Raw genomic sequence first — 18,666 nt, forward strand, 5'->3', positions numbered from 1 at the left:
GGAGGGAGAGGGAGGCGGGGGACACACACACACACACACACACACACACCGTGGGGACGGTTGCTAGGGAAACAGCGCCCGGAGGCTGGCACGCTGCCTGCCAGAGAGAAGAAACCACAGTTCAAAGGTAAACTTGGCACGGGGACATTTTTTCCTCCCCCTTTCTTTTTGATCGAGGATGCTCATCCGAGGACCAAAAGCGGCGGCGCCGGCGCCTTGGTAGCTCCACTCCCGGGTCTCTTTCCACGCAGCCCACGCGGGCCCCGGGGAACAGCTGCCGGAGGAGAGAGCTTGGCGGGCACCGGCCGGGCCGAGGAGTCTTGGATTGGGCAGGGTGACCGAAGAAGAAAGGAAGGAAAGAAAGAAAGAAGGAAAGAAAGAAAGAAGGAAGGAAGGAAGGAAGGAAGAAGGAATCATTTCATCTCCGTGGAATTTGTCCGTGGGGTTCCCACAGCAGATGTTTGGAGATCTGGTAAGCCCGAGGCTTGAAGGTGCAATGGCAACGCCGGGGAAGGACCCCCTCCAGCTTCTTTGGTGGGGCGGGGGTCTGCAGGAAGGTCCCGCGCGTTCCCCTGGCTGCAGCAGTGCCCCATGGGTCGGGGAGTCCTCAGACGCGCAGCTTTTCCTTGGGGAAGTCAACCTCCCCGCCACCTTGGGCTCGGCGGCTTCTCCCCCACCTCCCCCGCCTTTTCTCTCAAACGCTTCCCCGGGGAGACGGGATCGGGCCCTCCGAGGCTAAGGCGGGGCAGGGGGAAGGGATGGGGGAATGCGGCTGCAGCTCACCTGGCTGGACCGGAGGGGTAAAGAAATCCTGGCAAAGGATTTGGCCAGCTAGAGCAGCTGTCACCAGCTTGGTGATCCATGGACTTCTGGTGATCCGTGAGAAAATTTTGGTGGTCCGCAGAAAAATTATTTGCATGTTTATATTGCACTAAATACTATTTATCTTTTTTTTTTTTTTTTTTAAATTCCTATTAGTGGTCCGCGGGATTTAAAATTAGGAATTTAGTGGTCCCTGAGGGTCCGAAAGGTTGATGACCCCTGAGTTAGACAGTGGCGTGGGGGAGGGGGAAACCATGGAGACCCTTTTCCTCTTTAAAAGTCAGCTTTCCAAGGTGGCCCAGGAGGGCATCATACGCCTCCCACCGACCCGTACGCTCCCACAGAGAGGGACTTCTCAGGGTGCCGTCCGCCAAACAATGTCGGCTGGCGGCCCCCAGGGGAAGGGCCTTCTCTGTGGGGGCTCCCACACTCTGGAACGAGCTTCCCCCGGGCTTACGCCAAATTCCTGACCTTCGGACATTTCGTCGCGAACTCAAGACTCACCTTTTTATCCGCGCGGGGCTGGCTTAAATTGGGATTTTAAATTTTAAATTTATTAATTTTAAATGGGGTTTTAGTAGAGTAAATTTTAATTATTGGGCTAATTTAAATAAGTTTTTTAATATTGGATTTTAAATTTGTATATTGTATTGCTGGTTTTTATTATGCCTGTACACCGCCCTGAGTCCTTCGGGAGAAGGGCGGTATAAAAATTAAATAAAATAAATAAATAAATAAATAATAAATCAGTGGGACCACCAATGTCTATGGAGATTCTCCAGCCGTCCAGGTTGTCCCAAAGGGGTCCCCCCCCCCAAAAAAAAGACAACTGGACTTTCTGGCTTTTCCCTGAAGACTTTTCGCTTCTCCTCCAAAGAAGCTTCTTCAGCTCTGACTGAACATCCCACCAGCCAGCTGGAACTGAAGAAGCTTCTTTGGAGGAGAAGCAAAAGGTCTTCAAAGAAAAATCACAAAGTCCTGTTGCCTCTGGGGAAAAAAAAATAGCACCTTTTGGGACAGCAGCCGAGGAGGGAGAATTGGGGGGCGGGAGGGTTGCCCAGCTTTTCCTATGTTTTCAGCATATTAGAACTTTCCGGGTTGTCGTTTGCCCCTCACCCAAAAGGGCCACTTTTTGTACCCTTGTCCTGCTGAAGTCCAGCTGGGGCCTGTGGTGTTTCTGGTTTAGGTCCACAGCATCGCCTCCCCCCCCCCCTTTGCAAACATCTCTTGTGTTTGATTTGGAGGGTGGGGCTCAGCTCTGGAAGTGGGGTGCAGCGTGAATTCTTCCCCTCCCTTCCCTTTCTGGCTGAGCTGGGGGTTTCCATCATTTGCAAGTGTCTCTCTTTTTTTTTCTTTTTCTTTTTTTTTAATTGCAAGTAATCAAGCCGGCTCCTTAATAGGAGCTTACGCGTCTCTCAGGACAGAGAACGGAGCTAAAATAAGTTGCATAAACCAGGATAATATTCCCACTAAGTGCAATGAGGAAGCCCCAGAAAACAACAATGGGGTTCAATCTTCAATCAATGGGGTTCAGCTTCAATCGCAATAATACAAGAGCAAACAATAGATTCAAACTTAATGTTAACCGCTTCAATCTTGATTGCAGAAAATATGACTTTTGTAACAGAGTTGTTAACGCTTGGAACACACTACCTGACTCTGTGGTCTCTTCTCAAACTCCCAAAATCTTTAACCAAAAACTGTCTACCATTGACCTCACCCCATTCCTAAGAGGTCTGTAAGGGGCGTGCATAAGTGCACAAAAGTGCCTACCGTTCCTGTCCTATTGTTTTCTTTCATTATATGTGCTTATATGTAATGTGACAAATAAATAAATAAATGGGGTTGCATTCACACAGCCTGTTCGCGCTGGATAACGAACCATCAGCTAGCCCAGGGGTCGGCAACCTTAAACACTCAAAGAGCCACAAAGATCCTAACTGGAAGGCCCCCCGTTCAATTCTGGAGCCGACAGGAGTTCCCCCACCATAGAGTCTCCTCCTAGCACGGCGTCCTTTTTCCTCTACCTGTCCTAACCAAAAGCCCTATCAATTGTGGAGCCGACCGGTGACAGGGAGCCGCAGCAGAGGGATGGAAGAGCCACATGCGGCTCCAGAACTACAGGTTGCTGACCCCTGAGCTAACAAACAGAATGGGTTTGGGCAGCAAACTAAGCTAATTATCAGAAAGTTAACCAGGATTGTGATTACGGCCTCCCACCCCCGTTAATATCTTGTGCACAGATAGGTGCTCTGATCTGCTTAAGTACCTCGTGGGTAAAGGATGCAGAGAGGCAGCTGTTTAGGACCACTGCAATAATTACTGATCAAAAATCCACTTCAGTTTAAAATGCAGTTCAGTTTTAAAGCACGTTAAAAAGCATTGATTTTTCCCGCAGCACACTCATCAAAGGACTTTATTTATTTTTTATTTATTTATTTATTTATTTTTGTCACAACATCATATAAAAAGGATTATATAGTATATAAACATATATATGAGTAAATATTAGGAGGTATAAGCATCAATATATATATATAGGAAGAAGAAAAGAAAAACAATAGGACAGGAACGGTAGGCACGTTTGTGCTCTTTTGCACGCCCCTTATGGTCCTCTTAGGAATGGGGTGAGGTCAATAGTAGAAAGTTTTTGGTTGAAGCTTTTAGGATTATGGGAAGAGACCACAGAGTCAGGTAAAGTATTCCAAGCACTGATGATTCTGTTACAGAAGTCATATTTTCTGCAATCTAGATTAAAGCGGTTGACATTAAGTTTAAATCTATTGGTTGCTCTTGTATTATTGCAATTAAAGCTGAAGTAGTCTTTAACAGGAAGGACATTACAATAGATGATTCTGTGAGTTAAGTTTAGGTCTTGTCGAAGGCGACGGAGTTCCAAGTTTTCTAAGCCTAGGATTTCAAGTCTGGTGGGATAGGGTATTTTATTGTTTTCAGAGGAATGGAGAACTCTTCTTGTAAAATATTTCTGGACTCGCTCAATTTCAAATCAATCAGAGTAGAGCTGGAAGGGACCTTGGAGGTCTTCTAGTCCAACCCCCTGCTCAAGCAGGAGACCCTGCACCATTTCAGTTGGGTGGCTTTCCAGTCTCTTCTTTAAAAGCCTCCAGTGACGGAACACCCACAACTTCTGTTCCACTGATTAATTGTTCTAACCGTCAGGAAATTCCTCCTTAGTTCTAGGTTGCTTCTCTCCTTGATTAGTTTCCACCCGTTGCTTCTTGTGATGGTTGACGCCTTCCTCTTTGTGGTAGCCCCTTGGATACTGTTCCATATCTCCACCAGCCCTCTGTAATTTGGTGTTCTCTAGAAATGTTGGATGTGGAACATTAACTGGAAATACCAGAAAATATTCTCACCGTTAATTGTCCTCACTGTCAGGAAGTTTCTGCTCAATTCCAGGTTGCTTCTCTCCCCTTTAGTTTCCATCCTTTGCTTCGTGTCCTGCCCTCTTTGGTGCTTTGGAGAAGATTCAACCTAGAAATTTTCTGACAGTGAAAACAATCAACCCATGGAACAGAAGTTGCCTTCATAAGTTGTGGGAGCTTCATCACTGGAGGCTTTCAAGAAGAGACTGGACTGCCATCTGTCAGAAATGATGCAGGGTCTCCTGCTTGGGTGGGAGGTTGGACTAGATGACCTACAAGGTCCCTTCCAACTCTTTTAATCTGTATCTGTATCTTTTGCTTCTTCTCAGCTACCAAGAAACTTCACATCTGCTGTATTTCAATAGATTCCACTTACACACTGTACCATATTTTGAGACAGACATTTCTCAGGATTTCAAATCCTCTCTTTTTTTTCTTGAAGCACCATTTTTTTTTCAAAAATGAAGATTTTTGAAAAAGAAGTTTTGCTGCATAATTCTCAAATAATGTCAGCTAGTATTGTCTCTTCTTAACCAATCGCAATTGCTCCACATATTTCAGGCAAGGCAACATTCAACCTCCAAATGCAAATAATATGCATGTTTTTGCAGACAGTCGGGAAATGAAGTTAATAACAGTGGCGCGGTGTTCAGCTCGCTTGCTTTGCTCCAACTTAGCTTCCTACATCAAAGATCAAATTTAGGACTCCTTTGTTTGCATCTCCTAAAATAACTCTACCTTTTTTCTTCTCTTCTGTCAAATGCTGGAGGATATGAAAATGGGAAGAGCAACTAAACTTAGAACTGCAAGACCCAAGATGAAGCGAAAAACAAAAGAGAGAAAAAAAAATGAACCGGGAGACATATTTGGAGCGTATACAATTGGTTATACAATTTGAGAGGTTTTTTTTAAATTATACAATTTGACAGTCAGGCTTCCTGGATGGACATAATTCCTCTGCCTGAAATGGCTTTTCAGGAGGAATTGGGCAGGAAAACGAATGGAAAACAGGCTTAAAACAGACCTTGCAGTTAGAACAGAAGAGAATAACAGTTGGAAGGGACCTTGGAGGTCTTCTAGTCCAACCCCCTGCTCAAGCAATTCCGGACAAGCAATTCCGGCTGCTCAGTCTCTTCTTAAAAGCCTCCAGTGATGGAGCACCCGCAACTTCTGGTGGCAAGCTGTTCCATTGGTTCATTGTCCTCACTGTTAGGAAGTTTCTCCTTAATTCCAGATTGCTTCTCTCCTTGATTAGCTTCCATCCATTGTTTCTTGTCCTGCCTTCAGGTGCTTTGGAGAATATTTTGACCCCCTCTTCTTTGTGGCAGCCCCTCAAATACTGGAAGACTGCTATTATGTTCCCCCACTTAGTCCTTCTTTTCTCTAGATTGGACTGGACTAGACATACACAATTGTTGCAACTGTTCTTCGTATGTTTTAGCTCCAGCCCCCTAATCATCTTTGATTCCCATCGCTAATGATGGTTATTTGTTTGGGCTTAGAGTTAGACAGTAATAATTGTTTGATTAAAGGGAAAAAAAGATGGAGTCTTTTATGGCTGCTTGGCTGCACACCTACAGTGGCCTGAATGGGAAGAAATACATACTTGCAAATGGGAAACCACACGGGATGGGATTAAAGGTCTTTTACTGCCGCTTAAAAGTGCATAAACCAGGCTATTACTTTGACATAGAGATCTGCCTATGGGGGTTGTTCTTTTTTTTTTTTAATTTGTTGGGCAAAAGGCATCATAAAAAGAAGGTAATTTGGATTGAAATTTAATTATGAATATAGTTAGAATCATAGAATCTAAAGAATAAGAGGAAATCAAACAGGTCATCCAAGAGGACCTTGGACACTGCAGGATTCACTTACGCCATCCCTAAAATGACCTCTGTTTCAAAGAAACTCCTCCATGTAGTAACCTCCTCCACCGATTGACAGCTGTTATTGTCAAGGAGTTCTTCCAGATGCTCCCTGCAAATCTGCATTCGTGAAGCTTCATTCCATGAATTCTAGCCTTTCCCACTGGAGCAAGGGAGAATATTAATTTTTATCTATTTTTATCCCACCTTTATTACTTATAAGAACATAAGAACATAGAACGGAGTTAGAAGGGACCTTGGAGGTCTTCTAGTCCAACTCCTTGTTCAAGCAGGAGACCCTACACCATTTTGGACAAACGCCTGTCCAGTATCTTCTTTAAAAGCCTCCAGTGATGAAGCATTCATAACTTCTGGAGGCAAGTAGTTCCACTGGTTAATTGTTCTAACTGTCAGGAAATTTCTCCTTAGTTCTAAGCTGCTTCTCTCCTTGATGAGTTTCCACCCATTGCTTCTTGTTCTACCCTCAGGTGCTTTGACTCCCTCTTCTTTGTGGCAGCCCCTGAGATATTGGAACACTGCTATTACATCACCCCTAGTCCTGCTTTTCATTAAACTAGACCAGGGGTCTGCAAACTTGGCTCTTTTAAGACCTGTGGACTTCAACTCCCAGAGTTCTTCAGCCAGCAAAGCTGGGAGTTGAAGTCCACAAGTCTTAAAAGAGCCAAGTTTGCAGACTCCTGAACTAGACAATTCCAGCAACCATTCTTTATATCCTCAGATCCCTCACATCCTGGACATAAACTGTTTCAACTCCTGCCCTCAAAACGACGCTATAGAGCCCTGCACACCAGAACAACTAGACACAAGAACAGTTTTTTCCCAAAGGCCATCACTCTGCTAAACAAATAATTCCCTCAACACTGTCAAACTATTTACTGAATCTGCACTACTATTAATCTTCTCATCGTTCCCATCACCAATCTCTTTCCACTTATGACTGTATGACTGTAACTTTGTTGCTGGCAATCCTTATGATTTATATTGATATATTGATCATCAATTGTGTTGTAAATGTTGTACCTTGATGAAGGTATCTTTTCTTTTATGTACACTGAGAGCATATGCACCAAGACAAATTCCTTGTGTGTCCAATCACACTTGGCCAATAAAATTCTATTCTATTCTATTCTATTCTATTCTATTCTATTCTATTCTATTCTATTCTATTCTATTCTATTCTATTCTATTCTATTCTATTCTATTCTATTTTAGCCTCCAGTCCCCAAATCATCTTTTTTGCTCTTCTCTGCACTCTTTCTAGAGTCTCCACATCTTTTACATCGTGGTCACCAAAACTGAATGCAATATTCCAAGTGTGGCCTCACCAGGGCATTATAAAGTGGTATTAACACTTCACGTGATCTTGATATGCAACCAGTTTGGTCTTGCGAAGAAAGCAAGATAGGGAATGAAGCCAGGGGTCAGCTTCAAAAATGTTAGCAAGGGGTTCTCTGCCCGGTTGCTGGGTGGGCGTGGCCATGGTGGGCGTGGCCTAGTCAGCCTCCTGCCCCATGGTGGTGGGGTGGCACTTTTTGCCCTCCCCGGGCTCCGGAGGTTTTCCTCAAGCCTCCAGGAGGGCGAAAACGCCCTCCCCAGGCTCCTGAGGCCCTCTGGAGGCTGGAAACGGACGTTTCTGGCCTTCCCAAACTTTTGGTAGGCCCATTTTTTGCCCTCTCCAAGCCTCCACACATGCCCTGCACCTACTTGCATCTAAAATGGGCTGCATGGGGACTCCTGGGAGGGGAGGGGCTGGGTGGGCGGGCAAGCCAGGAGTTGGATTTGGCAGGTTCTCCGAACTGCACAGATTCTTAGCGAGAGGTTCTCCCGAACCCCTGCGAACCCCCAGCAGCCCACCCCTGAATGAAGGCCTTTGATCCAGCTGCTGTGGCCAAGAGGTGGAGCTCTTGCCTCACAATCAGGAGGTTATGAGTTCGATCCTAGGTAGAGGCAGATGTAGGGTCTCCTGCTTGGGCGGGGTGGGGTTGAGTAACCTCCTCCACCGATTGACAGCTGTTATTGTCAAGGAGTTCTTCCAGATGCTCCCTGCAAATCTGCATTCGTGAAGCTTCATTCCATGAGTTCTAGCCTTTCCCACTGGAGCAAGGGAGAATGTTAATTTTTATCTATTTTTATCCCACCTTTATTACTTATAAGAACATAAGAACATAGAACAGAGTTGGAAGGGACCTTGGAGGCCTTCTAGTCCAACCCCCTGCCCAGGCAGGAAACCCTACACCATTTTGGACAAACGCCTGTCCAGTATCTTCTTAAAAACTTCCAGTGTTGGAGCATTCACAACTTCTGGAGGCAAGTAGTTCCACTGGTTAATTGTTCTAACTGTCAGGAAATTTCTCCTTAGTTCTAAGCTGCTTCTCTCCTTGATGAGTTTCCACCCATTGCTTCTTGTCCTGCCCTCAGGGGCTTTGACTCCCTCTTCTTTGGGGCAGCCCCTGAGATATTGGAACACTGCTATTACATCACCCCTAGTCCTGCTTTTCATTAAACTAGATTAGGTCTGCAAACTTGGCTCTTTTAAGACCTGTGGACTTCAACTCCCAGAGTTCTTCAGCCAGCAAAGCTGGGAGTTGAAGTCCACAAGTCTTAAAAGAGCCAAGTTTGCAGACTCCTGAACTAGACAATTCCAGCAACCATTCTTTATATCCTCAGATCCCTCACATCCTGGACATAAACTGTTTCAACTCCTGCCGTCTAAACGACGCCAACTAGACACAAGAACAGTTTTTTCCCAAAGGCCATCACTCTGCTAAACAAATAATTCCCTCAACACTGTCAAACTATTTACTGAATCTGCACTACTATTAATCTTCTCATCGTTCCCATCACCAATCTCTTTCCACTTATGACTGTATGACTGTAACTTTGTTGCTGGCAATCCTTATGATTTATATTGATATATTGATCATCAATTGTGTTGTAAATGTTGTACCTTGATGAAGGTATCTTTTCTTTTATGTACACTGAGAGCATATGCACCAAGACAAATTCCTTGTGTGTCCAATCACACTTGGCCAATAAAATTCTATTCTATTCTATTCTATTCTATTCTATTCTATTCTATTCTATTCTATTCTATTCTATTCTATTCTATTCTATTCTATTCTATTCTATTCTATTTTAGCCTCCAGTCCCCAAATCATCTTTTTTGCTCTTCTCTGCACTCTTTCTAGAGTCTCCACATCTTTTTTTACATCGTGGTGACCAAAACTGAATGCAATATTCCAAGTGTGGCCTCACCAGGGCATTATAAAGTGGTATTAACACTTCACGTGATCTTGATATGCAACCAGTTTGGTCTTGCGAAGAAAGCAAGATAGGGAATGAAGCCAGGGGTCAGCTTCAAAAATGTTAGCAAGGGGTTCTCTGCCCGGTTGCTGGGTGGGCGTGGCCATGGTGGGCGTGGCCTAGTCAGCCTCCTGCCCCATGGTGGTGGGGTGGCACTTTTTGCCCTCCCCGGGCTCCGGAGGCTTTCCTCGAGCCTCCAGGAGGGCGAAAATGCCCTCCCCAGGCTCCTGAGGCCCTCTGGAGGCTGGAAACGGACGTTTCTGGCCTTCCCAAATTTTCGGTAGGCCCATTTTTCGCCCTCTCCGAGCCTCCGCACATGCCCTGCACCTACTTGCATCTAAAATGGGCTGCATGGGAACTCCTGGGAGGGGAGGAGCTGGGTGGGCGGGCAAGCCAGGAGTTGGATTTGGCAGGTTCTCCGAACTGCACAGATTCTTAGCGAGAGGTTCTCCCGAACCCCTGCGAACCCCCAGCAGCCCAGCCCTGAATGAAGGCCTTTGATCCAGCTGCTGTGGCCAAGAGGTGGAGCTCTTGCCTCACAATCAGGAGGTTATGAGTTCGATCCTAGGTAGAGGCAGATGTAGGGTCTCCTGCTTGCAGGACTAGATGACCTGCAAGGTCCCTTCCAACTCTGTTAATCTGTTCCTTTTTAGGATGAGAACAAGGAGACCGATGGCAGCCTCCTGGGTGACCCAGGGGAAACCCCTCCGGGGAAGAAGGAGAACATGAAATGGCAGAAGCCGCGACTCACGCGCAAAGCGCTGATGAAATGTTGCTTGGTGAAATGGATCCTCTCCAGCACCGCCTCGCAGGGGTCAGGTGAGTCGTGAGGCATCATGGGGCGGGGAGTTCCAGAGGTTGAGGCCATCGCGCGACAGAGAGTTTTGTAAGTCACGGATTCTAGAATGGGAGGAGCAACAAGTTTCCCCGTCTTTTCTTGGCTGGCGGTTGTGTTTTTAAGAGCAACACCAGTTCTATGATGTTCGGAAAAGAGAACCTAGTTAAGGAGGATGGGGATGATCCTTGGGACTGCATTCTTTGTCTGAGTGGGACGTCAGACTTCATATTTTTGACCATCTCGGGATTTTCCTAAATGTTACAAATTGTATCCCTTGGTTTCTTAGGAGGTCTCCTGCTGCAAATCTTAAGGACGTTCTTGAACTTTATATTTCAGTAGTTGCGTTCACTATTCGCCACCAGGAGGCACTGTACAACCAGTTTTGTTTTTTGCTGGAACTCCTCAATACAAGTTGGACTTTTATCTGTTGGGTCTTCAAACTTTTATGGCCATTTGAACGCACACCAGTTGGGTTGCTCCCGGTTCTGTCCGGTTCTATAGAACCGTTAGTAAAACTGGCGGGAGGCTCCGCCCCCTGTCATGACGTCATCACAGGTGATCTGTGCATGCTTAGAAGACCAGGCGGCCATGTGTGCATCCACGTTTCCACATGCGCCTAGCCTCAAAAACGTGGCTAAAAAGGACGGCATTACGATTCACTCGTAGTTGCCCGAACCAGTCCGAACCTCTGAATATAACCATTGTAGCTACTGATATCTTTCCACTCAGTTACTACTCATCCAGATTTTATGGATATTTCAAAATAATACCTTGGTTAAACTGAGGTTATACAACCAAGGGAGGTTCAGGGCAGTGGTGAAATTCAATTTTTTTTACTACCGGTTCTGTAGGTGTGGCTTGGTGGGCGTGGCAGGGGAAGGATACTGCAAAATCCCCATTCCCTCCCCATTCCTGGGGGAGGGATACTACAAAATCCCGAGTCCCACCCCACTCCTGGGGGAAGGATACTGCAAAATCTCCATTCCCAGCCTACTCCAGTAAAAGGATAGTGCAAAATCCCCATTCCCTCCTCATTCCTGGGAGAAGGATATTGCAAAATCTCCATTCCCAGCCCACTTCTGGGGGGAGGATATTGCAAAATCTCCATTCCCTCCCCACTCCTGGGGGGAGGATATTGCAAAATCTTCATTCCCTCCCCACTCGGGCCAGCCAGAGGTGGTATTTGCCAATTTTCTGAACTACTCAAAATTTCCGCTGCTGGTTTTCCAGAACCTGCTGGATTTCACCCCTGCTTCAGGGCGTAAGAGGAGAAAGGAAGCTCAGGAGTTCTCTTGCCGGACTGGATACCTAGGAAAGCAATTTTAATTTCTGTTTTTGGATGAACAGAAAGATTAAAAAAAAAAAACCTTGAAAATTATTATTGGAAGACTGGCTCCCTCTAGTGGCAAAGGTCTGGTCTTAATTTATGGCCCGGAAAACTATGGTACCATTTTCGTTCTCTTTAGCAAAAGGTTAAGGGCGTTTTATTGGTTCGGGAAGCTCATAAAATTTCATCCGGGAATGCAAAGCCTGCCCATCTCACATGGGAGGGGGCTGCCACGTTTTTACTGCTGCATTTTAACACGGCTAAATTTAGCCGCTTTTCCCAACAGCTTTCCTCCTTCTTTGGATCAACTGTTCCCGGGCTGAAAATCTGGGGTGGGGGGTGGGGGGGCTTTGATGCTCGTCATTGAAAAAAGAGACGAGATCCAGCTGTGTCACGAACTAGGTCACCCTTGTTCCCCCCCCCCATCTCTTATGGATCATCTTGGGTTTTGCTGCTCGGATTTGGGGGCCCTGATGACTCCCCCTTTCAGTTCGTCTGCAAACAAACTCAGGCCCACATTTAAATTAGAAGCAAATAGGGGTCTGTGTGGGGTGGGGGATGGGGGGGGGTCAGAGGAGGAATGGACCAGTAGGAGAAATTTCATCTCGTTTAGCAGCTGAATGAGAAAACCGGAGGGGGTCTCCCATTGGGGGTCCATTTTTGCCTAGGATTCAAAATATTTGGCCAGCTCCCAACTGTGATTGGTTTCATACCAGGGGTGAAATGCTCCCGGTTCGGACCGGATCGCCCGATCTGGTAGCGATGGTGGTGGATGGTTCGGAGAACCGGTAGCAAAAATCCCTCCACCCCCAAGCCCAGCTGAGCCACACGAGCCTTTTTTCCCCCCACTTTTAAAAGTGTTTTTTCTACGGCTGAAAAAAATGCTTTTAAAAGTTAAAAAAAAAAGTTGGCCACGCCCACCCAGTCACATTACCCCCCCAAGCCACGCCCACAGAACCGGTAGTAACAAATTTTACATTTCACGATTGTTTCATTCTATTGACCCCGATTGATGGTACGGGAGGGTCTAAAGAGAGCAAGGCAGTCAAAAGCACACACAGGTGGCAGGGAACATCATTTTGCAAAATGCATGATTTATGGGTGGCATTGAGAGACGAAGGAGCTTAAAGGAGATGGTTCAGCTTTGCTGGGGCTTGTGGCCTATCCGAGAGGGGGCCCCATTCTACAAGCTCTGATGGCACAGTGGTTAGAAGGCAGTGTTGCAGGCAAATTCTGCTCCACAGCCTGGAAGTTCAATCCCGACTGGCTCAAAGTTGACTCAGCCTTTCACCCTTCTAGGGTCAGTGAAATGAAGACCCAGATTGTTGGGGACAATATCCTGAAATTGGTAAACCCCCTTATAAAGGGCTGTAAAGCCCTATGGGATGACATATAAGTCTAAGTGCTGTTGCTGTTACTATTGCTAGTGTTTACAATGAGCAGTGCTCAGCCTTCTATATTCATACTTCTCTGTGTTAAAGTCATGTTTTACAAGAGTTCCCCACAGTTTTTCTCTATAACATGGAGGACATGGGCTGTTAAGAAATATGAATATATTTAGAGAAAGATAGATATAAACAAAAGATAGATAGATAGATAGATAGATAGATAGATAGATAGATAGATAGATAGATAGATAGATGATGGATGAATGGAGAGATAGATAGATAGGGATGGATGGATGGATGGATGGATGGATGGATGGATGGAGAGATAGATAAATGATGGATAGATAGATAGATAGATAGATAGATAGATAGATAGATACTGTAGATAGATAGGAATGGATGGATGGAGAGATAGATAAATGAAGAGAGAAGTAGATGGATGATAGAGAGAGAGAGAGAGATGGATGGATGGATGAATGGGGAGATAGATGATAGAGAGAGATGGATGGATGGATGGATGGAGAGATAGATAAATGATGGATAGATAGATAGATATAGATAGATAGATAGATAGATAGATGATGGATGAATGGAGAGATAGCTAGGTATGGATGAATGGATGGAGAGATAGATAAATGATGGATGGATGGATAGATAGATAGATAGATAGATAGATAGATAGATAGATAGATAGATACTGTAGATAGATAGATAGGAATGGATGGATGGAGAGGTAGATGAAGAGAGAAGTAGATGGATGATAGAGAGAGAGAGATGGATGGATGGATGGAGAGATAGATGATAGAGAGAGATGGATGGATGGAGAGATAGATAGATGATAGATAGATACAGTAGGTAGAGAGAGTGAGAGTGAGAGAGATAAATTGGGAGAGAGAGAGAGATGTCCATGTGCCCAATTTCATTTCCATTCCTTCCTTTCTTAAGTGGGCCTTAAATTCGGTCTCCATTCCTTTTCATCTTGAGCACCTCTTTAATTCTTGGGGAACTTGACATTACAATTCCCGGCTGGCCGTTCTCCAGGAGAAGAGAGAGAAATAGCTACCAGTAGGAAGGCTTGTTCCTGCACCTGGGAGGGTTTTTTTCCTGATACCGTTTTCAGCTGGAGAGATAAATGGGATATTTTGTTTGGGCACCCAGTGTAGAGTAGATGTCATATTTCTTGGCCAGCTGCCTTGAGAACGTTGTCGGATATCAAATGAAAGCAATGTTGCTGGAATGACAAGTTGTAAATTAACCACATCTATTGTGCCTTTTGCAGTGCTGAGTTGCTACTAAACAGGAATTTGAAAAGGAATGACTCCTGGGCTGTTGGGTGGATGAGTAGCAGGTGCTTCTGTGAGGCTTACCTTTACCACCTGCCTCCAAAACTGGGCAGCCAGGCAGGTTATCTTCTCTCCGCCTCGGTTGAGATCCTGGCGAGATTTCACAACGACACAAAGTATTATTCTTGCTATGAACCAAGCCAGGAAACACAACAGAAAACACCCCAAAACACACTAGAGGGGTGGTTTTTCTTCACCACCGACCCCCCCACCTTTAAATACCCTTTGTGGCCGTGGACCCTTCCCCACAAGACTTAACTCAAGATTTTAATCATAACATTCCTTCAAGTCTTCAAGCCCCGCCCCCCGTGAAGGTATCGTGCCCCCCCAGGGGTCTGTAGACCACGAAGTTGAGAACCCCTGTAGAATAGAATAGAATAGAATAGAATAGAACAGAACAGAACAGAACAGAACAGAACAGAATAGAATGTATTTAGAATAGAATAGAATAGAATAGAATAGAATAGAATAGAATAGAATAGAATAGAATAGAATAATAAATATAGAATGAAATGGAATGGAATGGAATGGAATAGAATAGAATAGAATAGAATAGAATAGAATAGAATGTATTTAGAATAGAATAGAATAGAATAGAATAGAATAGAATAGAATAGAATAGAATAGAATAGAATAGAATAGGAAATAATTGGAATAAGAAGAATAGAGTAGAGTAGAGTAGAATAGAATAGAATAGAATGTATTTAGAATAGAATAGAATAGAATAATAAATATAGAATGGAATGGAATGGAATGGAATAGAATAGAATAGAATAGAATAGAATAGAATAGAATGTATTTAGAATAGAATAGAATAGAATAGAATGTATTTAGAATAGAATAGAATAGAATGTATTTAGAATAGAATAGAATAGAATAGAATAGAATAGAATAGAATAGAATAGAATAGAATAGGAAATAATTGGAATAAGAAGAATAGAGTAGAGTAGAGTAGAGTAGAATAGAATAGAATAGAATAGAATAGAATTTATTGGCCAAGTGTGATTGGACACACAAGGAATTGGTCTTGGTGCATATGCTCTCAGTGTACATAAAAGAATCTATGCAGTAAGAGTGATGCACGTTAATTCACTTTTATATATGAACCCAACCAACGGTCAATTCCAGGTCCTTCCTTGTCATGGTCACCTGATCCAGGAGGTCAGCCAAGGAGCCCACTCCGTCTTTCATAAGGTTTCTCCGAAAATGGATGCTTGCAAGCTCCACACTTCTGTGGAACCAGCGGTGGAAAGTGCTGAGTTCGTGGGCATCTAGTCAGCCGAGACAGAGCGGCGAACCCAGTTAATGTGAAGGGAATCAATGTGATGGAAAAATCAATGGGGCAAATGAATTATTGCCAGGATTAATCTGAGTATGCAAATTGTGCCTCCAAGGCATGGCCGGGGATACGAGCATGGAGGCCGCCCAGGGAATATGCAAATGTCTTTCCTCGCCTCTGCGTGGCTGATTCTAACCCAGTTAGAAAGAGTCACGGTAACAGAAGGTATCAGGTTGGATAAGGCTACCCATCATAGCTCTTCTGACTCCAACCCTTTGACTTATAGCCACTTTCTGCCAAGGAGAAAAAGAGCCAATATCCTTCGCACCTCATGTAGTGTAGACTGGACAACCATTTGACCGGGATGGTATAAGTAAGGTTTAGAGATTATACAGATTAACAGAGTTGGAAGTTAGTCCAACCCCCCCCCCCCCGCCCAAGCAGGAGACCCTACACCGTTTCTGACAGATGGCAGTCCAGTCTCTTCTTGAAAGCTTCCAGGGATGAAGCTCCCACAACTTCTGAAGGCAACTTCTGTTCCGTCGGTTGGTTCTTCTCACTGTCAAATACGGACTTGCGTAGAATTTTTAGACAGTGTTTCTCAAAATTCCTGCTGAGATGGAATCTCTTACTCAGAGATGGCTGCGGTGTATTCTTTAGAGAACGGGAATATGCTCTGTCTCACACAAGGGCACAGCCTTCTTTCCAATGGATGCAAAAACATAAAGGGATTTTATGCAGCATGCAGAATAACAGAGTTGGAAGGGACCTTAGAGATCTTCTAGTCCAACCCTCTGCTCGAGCGGGAAACCCTATACCATTTCGGACAAGAGACTGTCCAATCTCTACTTGAAAACCTTCAAGGATGGAACACCCACAATTTCTGGAGGCAATTGATTAATTATCAGAAAATTTCTCCTTAGTTCTAAAAACCTAATTGGGTTTTATATTTGTTACAAATTCCTAGGAGTTTTTGGGGAGCAGACACTCCGAGAGGAAAATATAACCAAAACTTTTGCCTTTAGAAGCAGGTGGGAACAGACCGAATGGTAATGAATAAGCGTGAAAATGTATCTGAAACAGGACTTTCCAAACTGTTTAGAACACAGAACAGGAACCCTGAGTTTCTGTGGCAGCCCTTGAAGGGAAGACAAAAATTAAAAGAGAAAAAAAAACACACCACGTTTATTTGAATTCAGCCACTTTTCTAGCACTAAAACTTCGTCAGGAGTTCTGGCAACGTTTATTTGATTTTATTTTTATTGCACGATGATTGCTACTTAAACTAACCGGTTTAAATCCAGCGTCTATATTTAGTGCTGAGCCGTCAATCTTGAAAGATAGATAACAAACTGTGGTACAAAACGTACGGGCCATTTATGTGTGATGGGCATTTCTGTTTGCTAACAATAAAATCCATAAAAGTCATTAATGCATGCCGGACGTTCAGCTAGGAGAACACAAGGAGAAGATGCGGCTGTTGGTGGAATAAGAGCAGAGAGGAAGCTGTCAGCTAAAGATGCTACTCCATCCAAACTGCAGTGGCAAGAGAGAGAGGGAGGGAGGGAGAGGGAGGGAGAGAGAGAAGGGGAGAGAGAGAAGGAGGGAGAGAAGGAGAGAGGGAGAAGGAGAGAGAGAGAAAGAGAAGGAGAGGGAGGGAGAGAGAGAAGGGGAGAGAGAGAAGGAGGGAGAGAAGGCAAGAGGGAGGGAGGGAGAGGGGGAGAGAGGGAGAAGGAGAGAGAGAGAAAGAGAAGGAGAGGGAGGGAGAGAGAGAAAGTGGGAAGGAGGGAGAGAGAGAGGGAGAAGGAAAGAGAGAAGACGGGAGGGAGGGAGGGAGAGGGAAAGAGAGGGAGAAGGAGAGAGAGAAAGAGAAGGAAAGGAGAGGGAGGGAGAGAAAGTGGGAGGGAGGGAGAGAGAGAGGGAGAAGGAGAGAAAGAGAAGGAGAGGGAGAGAAGGAGAGAAGGAGAGAGGGAGGAGGAAAGAGAGAAGGAGAGAGGGGGGAGAGGGGGGAGAAGGAGAGAGAGAGAAAGAGGAGAGAGAGGGAGAGAAAGGGGTGTGTGGGGGGGGAGAAGAGAAAATGTAATCCTACAATGTAGAGATAGTCTGTGGAGGTTTGCAAAATTAGACTTGGTAGGGTCACTTTACAGGGCAAATCTGAATCTCTAAAAGATATTCACAAGGCTCAAAGGTTTATATCTTTGCTAAACGAAGGAAACACTAGGAGCAAAATCAAGACAAACCTTGCAAAAAAAAAAAAAGCCTAATAAAATATCGAAAATCAAACAAGACATATACATTTATTTTCAAAAGATCATTCAGTTTCAATATTTTCAACCCCTTTGTACAATAAAAAGCAGCTTTGACCAAAAGAATAGACAGAAGATAAAGGACAGCTGTCTGAAATAAAAACTATAATAAACAGCTTAAGGTCACTATATTTATAGTTGTGGGACGTCCACCGGGGAGGTGTCGAAAAAGCCACGATATCGTCTGCAACTACACAACTGAAGCATCCATCTGGCCTTTTTTCTTGTTTTTAACCTTCCCCAATACCAAACAAATATATACAAAAAAGATGCTGACACTCTGGAAAGAGTGCAGAGAAGAGGACAAGAATAATGGATGAAATGTCCCGACAGTGAGAACAATTAACCAGTGGAACAGCTTGCCACCAGAAATCGTGGGATGCTCCATCACTGGAGGCTTTTAAGAAGAGACTGGACAGCCACCTGTCTGGAAAGGTACATGCTCTCCTGCTTAAACAGGGGGTTGGACTAGAAGACCTCCAAGATCCCTTCCAATCCTATGATTCTATGTTCTACTTTTGGCAGGGTGGGAGACCTTTGGCATTGGATTAATATTAATTTGCCGTTGTGGAAGTTTGTCCTGTAACTATACCAACAAGTGACAAGTGGCTGTCTAGTCTCTTCTTCAAAGCCTCCAGCGATGGAGCATCACCTACAACATCTGGAGGCAAGGATGTTTTTACAAGCTTATTTTTAGAACTGGGAACTTTCGGATTCGAAACTCTCCTGCAAGCTGAAAATAAGAGTTAGACCTTCTTGAACCCTTGTCCGCTGGCCGTTGGGGGAAT

General features: G+C 44.7%; 1 protein-coding gene across 1 annotated transcript in view; it reads left to right on the plus strand.

The window, feature by feature from the left end:
- Nucleotides 1–350: 350 nt before the first annotated feature.
- KCNIP3 (potassium voltage-gated channel interacting protein 3) overlaps nt 351–18,666 on the plus strand; it is a 77,958-nt gene continuing 59,642 nt past the window's right edge. The window contains exons 1-2 of the mRNA XM_058194851.1: nt 351–472; nt 10,051–10,216. Of these exons, the coding sequence (XP_058050834.1) occupies nt 458–472; nt 10,051–10,216 (181 nt within the window). The 5' untranslated portion in view covers nt 351–457. The remainder of the gene's footprint in view (nt 473–10,050; nt 10,217–18,666) is intronic.

This window comes from Ahaetulla prasina, chromosome 9 (assembly GCF_028640845.1).
Source record: "Ahaetulla prasina isolate Xishuangbanna chromosome 9, ASM2864084v1, whole genome shotgun sequence".
Classification (NCBI taxonomy): domain Eukaryota; kingdom Metazoa; phylum Chordata; class Lepidosauria; order Squamata; family Colubridae; genus Ahaetulla; species Ahaetulla prasina.